Source organism: Arvicanthis niloticus, chromosome 3 (assembly GCF_011762505.2).
Source record: "Arvicanthis niloticus isolate mArvNil1 chromosome 3, mArvNil1.pat.X, whole genome shotgun sequence".
Classification (NCBI taxonomy): Eukaryota; Metazoa; Chordata; class Mammalia; order Rodentia; family Muridae; genus Arvicanthis; species Arvicanthis niloticus.
Window position 1 is genome coordinate 62,108,018 of NC_047660.1, and position 10,135 is coordinate 62,118,152.

At 42.8% G+C, this 10,135-nt stretch overlaps 1 protein-coding gene across 1 annotated transcript; it reads right to left on the minus strand.

The window, feature by feature from the left end:
- Positions 1-5,024: 5,024 nt before the first annotated feature.
- On the minus strand, positions 5,025-7,417 carry LOC117705598 (uncharacterized protein MSANTD5-like). The gene is made up of 3 exons (XM_034498341.2): positions 7,265-7,417; positions 5,669-5,974; positions 5,025-5,372 (listed from the first exon to the last, which is right to left on the minus strand). The coding sequence occupies exons 1-3, from the start codon at positions 7,407-7,409 to the stop codon at positions 5,095-5,097; spliced, it is 729 nt and encodes a 242-aa protein (XP_034354232.1). The 5' UTR covers positions 7,410-7,417; the 3' UTR covers positions 5,025-5,094.
- Between the last annotated feature and the right edge of the window lie 2,718 nt (positions 7,418-10,135).

Genomic DNA, 10,135 nt, shown 5'->3' on the forward strand with positions numbered 1-10,135 from the left:
AGGTGAGGTGGGAGTGGGGGCATACGTAGGGGCACATCCTCATAGAAGCAGAAGGAGGGGGAATTAAATAGGGAGTTCCTGGGGTGGGGAAATGGATCACAACTGAAATGTAAATTAAATATTCAAAAAAAAAGAAAAAAAAAAAGAAGACCAAGACCACAGACTTGAAAATTTCTTAGAAGTGATTTGTGAGAGCACAAAGAAGCTGTGTTCCAGAGATTGCCAAGGTTGTACCTCATGCTGCAGCTACACTTGGTAATGTGTAAAAATCACCCAGGAGGTACTGGTTTTTGAGATATAAAAGGATCATAAAGAGCAGCTGAACCCTGGCATTGGGAGAGACCAGGGAAGGCTCTTTGGTTTTGGTGGTGGTTGTGGTGGTGATGGTTGTTGGTTGGTTGGTTTTATTTATTTCTTTTCTTTTTTTATTTTAAAATCTCTCAATTCATTTCTATTCCAAAGGCTTCCCCTCCATATCCCTCCTCAGAAGGTTTCTCCATCCACCCCTGTTCCTTCAACACTAAGAAGGTGGAACCCCTGGGTATTACCTCCACCTTGTACATAAATTCTAGTCAGGATTAGGATCATCTTCTCCCACTGAGGCTAGACAAGACAACCCTCTGCTACAAATGTGCCTCAGGTATCAGAACATCTCATGTATGCTCTTTGGTATGTAGGTCAGACTCTAGGGACTCCCAGGTGTCCAGGTTAGATGAGACTGTTGGTCTTCCAGTCTGACTGCCATTGCCTCAGGACCTAGCCAAGGTCTTTTGTGAAAGTGCAGCCTTAGTTGCAGGTGCTGAAGGGGTCATGCAAGCAATAGGAGGCTTGGCACCATGAAGGGAGCCTATGAGAGGCTACTGTTGAAGCCTAGATGCAGTAGAAGACCACAGTCTATTGGAGATGCCAATAGTATGAGATACTCAATTGTTGGCAACCGTACTACCTCCTGCTTTGGCTCCACTTTGTTGAGGACTACTCTGCCCCACACTTTGGGGCCACTATGTTGCTGTTCATGCTTCCACATGCTTGGGGCTAAGTGCTCTGGTCAGGAGAGAGAGTAGAGATGGAGGGGCAAGAGATGAGAAGAATGGAGACAAGACACAGGGTGTGACCAAGTCTCATTTCTTGTTTATTGTCTCTTTCTTATTGTTTCTTTTATTGCCTCCCTCTTATTGTCTCCTCCTCTCTTTTATTGTCTCCTCCTATTGCAAGGAAATCCTGGGTATTTATGAACACAAACCAAAGAACACAGCTGAAGACATTTTTACCACCTTCACCATGCATCTGGGGTCAGTAAACAGCAAAAAAAGATATGTGGGATAAACTTGATGTTTATCAGAGTGTGCTCAGCTGGTAATAGTGGACCTGTATGGGTTTCATTTGAATAGAGTCTAATTGTTGTTGTGCAAAAGTGCTCAGTCTGTTGAACAGCATGAACCCGAGAGACAAGAGACTTAATGCCTGAATGGATGGTATAAAAGCAACACACTTCTTTAAGGGTAGCACACAAGCCCCCTGTTGGAGAAGTAAAAGGTCTAAGCCTTGTACCCACAAATTTTCAATAGAAGAAATTATACCAATGAAATCCTTGAATTTGCATCAGCTTAGTAAAAATTATACAGATTTCTACCAATAGATTATGGCTGTGTAATCAATTTTAGCTCTTCCTTCCTGTTCCAATAAAACCATTTCTTTTCCCTAGAAAGACAGCCTAATATTAACCACCTCAGTCCCCAAGTCCAGGGAATTGGGGCACTGACTCTTCATTAACTTCTTCAAGCTGAATATGGGTGTTGAGATATTAGAAGAGGGATGAGCAGAAGAGTAAATTGATAAGCTTCTGATGTCTGTCTTAACTGCATCCAGCTGGAAGTCCATGGTCATCAGTGAACATGCAGGTGATAAGAAGATTCATTCACCAAGACTGTGTATTCTGTAATATACAAATCTCAAAACAAATTTTAACATCAAGATAATTCTTTTGTTTGATTCCCTGGAATCTAGTCTTCTGGAAGCCTACCTCTGTCATGTCTGATCTATATAATTCTGGAAGATATAACTACTACCTTAATGACCTCTTCTGAAAACACAGAGAAAAACATTTTTTCCCAAATCCGTCTTTCCTTGAGCCAGCAACCAGAAAAGCCTTTATATTGACCTTTTGTCCAGAGGAAAAATATAACTATACAATTCAGAATCACACCCATTTTAAAAGTTAAATCAATCTAACACAATTGATTAACACTCTCCTTCTTCTGTTCAGCTCTCTGCCTAGAGCAACCTTCTATTTATCCATTTATCTCTTTGACTCTCTTAACTCAGAGCAGCCTGCAATTTACTCCTCAAATCTTTAAAGCCTTTTTCATCTGTTGCTCTGTCTCACAAAGCTGGGTATTTGAGCTGGTCATGTGTGTAAGATAGAATCCTTGAAGAAGTAGGTTCCAAGAAAGGTACTGGCAAGAAAATGAAAGCAAGTAAAGAAGAAAGAATCCTTTTTCCCCCCACAGCCCTTATGTAGTCATCCAGGAGAAGATATGACCCAGATCAAAGCTGTGTAGTGCCACAACTGTAAATAAATAGTTCATAGGACTTACTCTTTTTCAGGCTGACTGTCTTGAAGGCAGTGATCTGCTTGCCTCAGTCCCCTAGGCTTAAAGGTATGAACCTTCCATGGTCCTAAGATTTTCATGACCACTCTGCCTCATGACCAGGATCAAAGCCTGTGTCTTTTAGTCTCAAGATCTGGATCACAGATGTGTCCTCCCATTTAGCAATGTCATTCATTCCAGATATAGTCACATGGACAACTGAAGAGCCATCACAGAATTAAATGCCAGAGCTACCATATCTGAACCCAAACTGCTGGTTAACTTCTTTTCATAGAATGGATGTGGAGCAGGGTTGGGGTTTACTTGGAGGTCACCATTCCCTTTATTTCACTTATTGATCTATGTATCAGCTAGAATGTCCGACTTAACCCCCATGCCATTCCGTGTTGTTTCATTTCTCCTCCATCTGTCACATTTGCATTTTTCCTTCCTTGGCTTGCTACCTTTTATCAAAATAAAATGTCATAAGAATGAACAGTAGCAACCACAAAACACAGCCTATAGTAGGCTGTTTTGAGATTTCCTCTGATAATGCAGTGAATGTAAATCTCTTCACCTTAGCCTCGGGCAATTCTCTCAACAGGGAAAAAAAAAAAAAAAAAACCACATTCTTTGCCAAACTATTACAGGAATGATCTCTAAGCAAAACACTAATATTCTTTTTTGAAGAGTCTTAGGCGAGGGCCCCACAGGCCAATCCCTCTCAGCACCACTCACATGTATGTGCTCATTACTATGGCCCATTAAGGGGCTTTTGAACCATGCTACCTTTTTCCTAATACAGTGTCAGAAAGTCCGAAGCCCTCTGAAGAGAAACTTGGCCAGGCCTATCACAGCAATACACAGTCCCTGGTGCCAATTTCTATCTAAGCTAAGGTATCTTTTTCTGTGAGGTGACAGTCTGACCAAGGTAACAGTGATAAAGGAACACATTTAATTGGGGTATGCTTACATCTTCTCCAATGTCATCATGGTGGAAATCAGGGTACCACACAGACAGACATGTTACTGAAGAAGGAGCTGAGAGTTCTGCATCTTGATCCCCAGGCCACAAAAAGGAACTGTGTGCAACACGTGGCATAGCTTGTTTCTATGAGGGTGTGATTTTCCAGTAAAAGACAGTGTATATATCTAAGTTGGGTATTGGGTTACACTTCTGATTGAGCATTACCAAACTTATAAAGCCTTTGACTAACACTTACAAAAAATTGTATAAAAGCAAAAAACGGGGGTGTGGGGGGGAGCATGGGATAGGGGTTTTCTAGGGAGGCGAAATGGGGAAAGGGGATGGCATCTGAAATGTAAATAAAATATAAAAATTTTTAAAAATGAAAAAAAAAAGAAATCTGATGTTTTGGATGGCCTTAGGTGACCCCTGAGGAAGCTTCATTAACTCCAAAGGGATCACAACCCAAAAAGGGACAACAATGCCTGCTCTAACCTCAGTCAGTGGATGCACTTACCAATGAGGATGATACCTAGCAGGCAATACAGAACTTACTTCTTTTTCAAAGATGTGTCCCAGAGGAGAGCCTGATTTTTCCACTTCTAAAGATTGGGGAAAAGTGTATTTTTCCACCTCACATAACTACATCAAAAGTACAATTTTCTGATTCAAGTGATTAAGCTAATTCCTCAGAAGGGTGTCTACACATTTGAGAGTTTAGTTAATTCTAGATGTATTCAAGTTGAAGGCAATCAGAATGTCAACCTGACTGACAGTCATATCAACTCAGGTCACCATTTATTTAACAAAATATATCTGGATGCTAATTAAATCTAAAGAGATGTAACTGTCCTAGGTTGAATGGCAAATGCAATATATATATATATATATATATATATATATATATATATATATATAACCAGACCACATATCAACCTAACATCATATATCAACCCCTCTTCCACCTGTAAATGCCTTACAAATTTAGAATAGTAGCAACGACCCTTGACATATAGTATTTTACTATCTGAAACTTAAATATTTAGGTAAGTTTTCATATTCTCTCAATTGATATTATAATCCCCACCTAAGTACAGCTCAATTTTGAACCCATTTTCCCAGTATTCTGAATAAATTGAGGCTATGAATCACTGATCACAATTTCCCTAGCAAGAGGGCCAGAGAAAGAAAAAGCTGCTGAGCTGGGATCTGGGAAGTAGAGGTTCCCTTTCTAGAGTAGAAGCCTCAGGCTCAGGAGTCTGATGAACATCGAGGGTAGACACCAGATGCCAGGTCCCCTGACAAGGAACATCCACCATTAAATGCCACATCCCCTCCCCTCTACACTTATGGCCTCCAATGAAGTGACAAGAATAAAACATGTGAAGACAGGTGCATCATGTAAATTTATTTAATTTCATATTTTCCAGTCCAACAAGATAGAGAAATTGAGTATCCATAAAATGCTGTATGATTCTGAGGTTTATAGAGAAAAAGAAAAGAGGCTTCACGTGTCTTCACTGAGGATTTGGGCTGTCATTCATAAGTTGACCATGGCACTTGGAGGTTGGTGTCTCCAGGGACAAAGGCAGGAAGTATGTGTGGTACTGTCCTTGGATAGGTGGCATTCCAGGCTTCCGATCCGGGATCCAGTGAATACTGACTGGACACCATCATTGATGGGTTCCCATGGAGCTGTCCAGAAGATGCAGACATGTCATAATCCCAAGGCTGGTATACTGGAGGGGGCATCACCATTGGAGGTTGAGGGCACATAGAAGGCAGGGTGTTACCAGACCGACCATACCAAGCACCTGAGAGGAAAAGAAACAGAGAGAGCATAAACATGGCACCCTCACTCTCCCTGAGTCACTGTAAGTAATTGCCTTGTCCCTGGGTCAGAGTCAACTATGACCAAGCCCAAATTCCACTGCCTTGGGGTGAACCAGGAAGTTTTCCTCATGAAGGCCAGAATTTGCTGCTGTGTGCAACACAGTCCTGTGGGAATGGGGCTTCACTACATAGTCTGCTCAGCTCTATGCCCATGAGAGACAAGCGGGCTGATGCCACTATTGACAGTACCCAAAGTGTCTATGCAGGAGAGACTAACCTTGGACATGGCCGTCCTGCCATCTGGGGCCCAAGATCCTGTACAGGGCCTCTGCATAAGGAGAAAACAGGGGCACGATCCCTGGTCTCTCATTACAGAGAGTTGTGTGCAGGTCCTTCAGGGTCCACATCAGGTCCAAACAGCTTTCCCAGCACTTCTTCAGGCCCATCTGATAGAGGCGCTGGCAGATAGCACTGTTCTTCTTCTTCATCTTCTTGCCTGGGTGGTGGATTTCCTGTTCCACCACTTCCCACTCCTGCAGGAAGATCCTGATTTCAAGGTCAGTCCAGGAGCAACAGGCAGGAACTACAGGGACAGAGAAGCCGGATGAGAAGATCAGAGGTCATGCACATGTACATGTCAACTTTTCTCAGGGACTCTCCCTGCACATTGACCTCCCCGAAGTGGTGTCATTCTCTTATCAAGAGGTTATGAACTCTTGCCATCCTAGGGTTCAGTATCTACCCTGTACTTAATACTAAGGAGTACATTCACTGGTAAAGTGGAAGTGTTTTTAATTTTAGGAATATAGTGTGGTTCTGAGTTTCAGTCCACCTGTGGAGATGCTAGACTGCATTTACCCTATGCTTGCTGTCAGGTGCTGGGCCCAAGGGAAGCATTGATACACCACTCAGGGTTGAGAAAACACAGCCTAAGATTTGGAAGGCCAAAGCTGGAGTTTCCTGACTCCCAGGTATCCTGTCTCCACTGAAAACTATGAAGAGGAGTCAGAAAGGGAGGATTGGGTGTCCACAGGCTTGTGATGAGGAATCCCAGGGCTGGGGGTTCCCAAACTCCTGGACATCCAGGCACTTCTGGGTCTCAGGGAGTTGGGAACCGAGTTGGGCCCATTGGCCAAGGAGCCTAGGGACAGGGGGGAGGGCAATTCTGACTTATCTCAGTGGTGGCAAGTCCAGGAGCACAGAGAGGCCTTCTGTGGGAGACTTAAGATAGTGAGGCTCTGTAGACAAACATTTCCTCCATGCTCCCCAGAGTGGTTCTTGATGAAAGAGATAGTCCTTGGTTCCAAACTGTTAATGGATTGTTCATTGTGAAAATGGGTGCATACCACCTCCTCAGTGTGGACCAGAGATTAAATACCTTTTGCAGAAAGGAATGTCTGAGAAGGGAAGCTTATTGGCTAAACCCTCAGTACCTCTAGATACCTCATTAGCATAGAGAACTTTATTCTGATCTATGTGACCATAGGTCACATTCCTATGTAGGGAGTGTGGTCACAAAGAAGGGCTTGGTCAGAAGCAGGTAAAGCTCCTCTGTGTTCTGGGGCTTCCAACCCAGTCAACCTTACTAAGATTCCAGGCAAGTCCACTGTCCTACACTATATCTCAGACTACAAAGGATTCCAAAGCATTAGTGCCACCTGAGGATGTTGTCCTTGCATAGACTCATAAGCACATCCACACCAGGGAGGTACTCAGAGCCTTTGGCTCTTCTGGGAGAAAGGCAGACATCAGGTAATACTGAATGCTAGGCTTTCCTTGCCACAGATGTCCACATCAGGGCTCTTGCATCTCCTCACAGTCATAGAAAAAGAACCATAAGAGCAGAGTTAGGATTTAGCAGGGATTTGATTACCTGAGGAACTTTGGCCTTCATGCCTCAGCCTCCTTCTCTTATTGGTTTCTTGAGTGTTTCTCACGCTTTGGACTTGGCTTGCATCTCTCTGTGCAGAAATGAATAAATTAAATATTAAAACTGATTTCATGCTACAGGAATTCATGTTTCCTAGCTCTGCATGGACTCAGGAAACAGCCTCCTGTTGCATTAGCTAAGCAATGGACTCTCACTTCCTCATCCACAGATGCTGCTCCATTCCCACTTAATGGCAAAGCTTGTCTGTGAAGTTAAACCATGGAAAATCTAGAGTGAAGAGGGCAGGTGTCCTTGACCAAGTGGAAGGTAAGGAACAGGAACACTTCTCCTTTGAGAAGACCTCAGCCACTCTCTCCAGCTCACTTTCTCCTTACTATCTTTGGGCAAAAAAAAAAATAAAATAAAATAAAAATAAAAATAAAAATCAATATCAAAATCTCCTAATAAACTCCAGCTGTGCTTCAAACATATTAAGGTATCAGACAAACTGTGTGAAACTATACTTTTCCACCCCATATCACAAAACATGAGTGATTGTCTGGTACATAGTCCCAGTTCACTTCTAAGAGGCGTAGGTATGCTCAAAAGTTTAGGATCATTCTTGAGTACATAATTTGTTGTGGGCTAGCCTTGGATAAATAAGATGCTGCCTTAACAATCTAAAAACAAGAAAGACTAATAACAAAGAGTTCTGACTTCTGCACCTCTGTAAATTGCAGATATGGGTTCACAGTCAAGGTAGTTAACTACTTTTACCACATTTCATTGGTTGTACCGTGAACACCATAGCAACACCTTCCATGAGGCTTGCTTGCTATGAGTACCAAATGGTTTCATATTCATATGGAGTGGAGAGACACCAGAAATAGGAGGAGGCTGTAAACCTGAGATGAATTGAAGGACAAATGCCCTAGCTGTGCTCCAGAAAACAGGAGAGTGGATTCCCCTCATCTCACCGTCTGAACTTCATTTGCCTAACACAGTGAGCCAAGTAGAGTTCACTAAGTCCTGATAATCTAGAGTGCTGAACTTCTGCAAGTCTGAAACCCCTGTGGAGATGTGGCCCTTTATAAATCAGGGCTACCCAACCTGCATGTGTAGGGTGGGTTAGCACATGTTAAGGAGGATCCTTTAATCCCTTCTCAGGAGGTAGAGGCAAGAAGAGGATGAACCAGGAGCAAGTCTCAAACTTTTGGAACTCTTAGCCTACATGCAAGACCACATAGTCTCAATTTAAAATTATCAAATAAAGTATATAAGACCAAGGTCAACTAACTCAAGTTTCGTTTCTAAGACAGAGTTTCTTTGCATACTCTTGGCCATCCTAGAACTCACTAAAATTTAGACCAAACTGTCCAGGACTCCACACTGGTCTTTCTGACTCTGGCTCCTTAGAGCTGAGATTAAAAATGTGAGCCACCAACTAACACATTTGCTAAATATCTTCACTTCTAGTAAATCTTAGTTGAAAACCTGAGACATACAGAATTTTTTAATTAATTATTTTTAAACTAAGAATCACCTCTAAGACTGTAGCTGATCCATAGTAATTGAGGTATTTGGTCTGGGAAACTGCTTCCCCAAGGAGCCAAAAGAGAAAAGGGAAGCAGAGAGGAGAGGGGGAAGCTGGAAGTCATGTCCTGTGGAAAAGGCAGGAGTGATGGAGCATGGGCCTTTTGTGATGAATGCCACACTACATATCAAAATTCTGAACCCAACCACAAACCCTACTGCTCTTCATCTTCTCTCAGAACAGGTGTTACAGCCAGAACACCTGTGTCCTGGATGCTTTTCTGTTCTACAGAAGTTCTCAATTTGTGGGTCATTGGTTATTTAGAGGTTAAATGGCTCTTTTACAGGCATTACATGTAAAAACACAGACATTTACATTGGGATTTATACCAGTAGCAAAATTACAGGTATAAAGTAGCCAGGAAAATAATATGGTTGGGGTCACCACAACATGAAGAAACATAATAAAGGGTCTAGCAGATATGATGGAAGGTCTTCCTACACTGTTCACTTTAATGCAAAAGAAACTGAGGGACAACTTGGATGTATACTGGGAATAAGGACCCATGTCACTCGTTTCAAGAGTAGGGAAACCCTTCATTTTGTTTGTTGATGGGTTTTGTTGATTTGAGTGTCTTGAGACAATATTTCATGTATCCCAGGCTATCCTTCAACTTACTACGAAGACAAGAATGACCATGAACTTCTGCCCCTCCTCCTTTGACCTCCCAGCTGCTGGCATTACAGCCAGGAGTCCACACACTCAGGTAATTTCATAGTGGAGTGACAACCAGTAGCTCATGTAATGAATGCAGCAGAGATGGAATCTGATATGAGATCTTCATATAGATTTTCATATGGAGATCACCTTGGAGGCATGGATGCAAAGCATAGGTGCATCTCTTTCTTTTCTTCCTTTAGAGACAGGGTCGAGGATCATTAGGGCTGGCCTAGAACTTTTTCAGTACCGTAGGATGACCTTGAACTCCTGATCTGCTTTCAGGTCCAGGATCTCTGCCCAGCAGATGTGCAAAGCCTCATGTGAAGGAGCAATATCAGTGTGATGTATCAGAACAGTGTGATAGTTTGTATATGCTTGGCCCATGGAGTAGCACTCAGCTCCACCTGCACCATGCCTGCTTGGATGATGCTGTTGATGGTAATATTTAAAACAGCTGCACCTGATCTGTCTTGTGGTATGGGCCACCATCTTCCCAACTAGACAAGGCCTGAGGCCACGAGCAGTGGCTTGTTCTCGCTGCTGCTTAGCTCAGGCCACCAGCTCAGGTGGGTCAGAAGTACCTGCCCTGACACCCACAAGTTGCCAGTGAGGGAGACAGC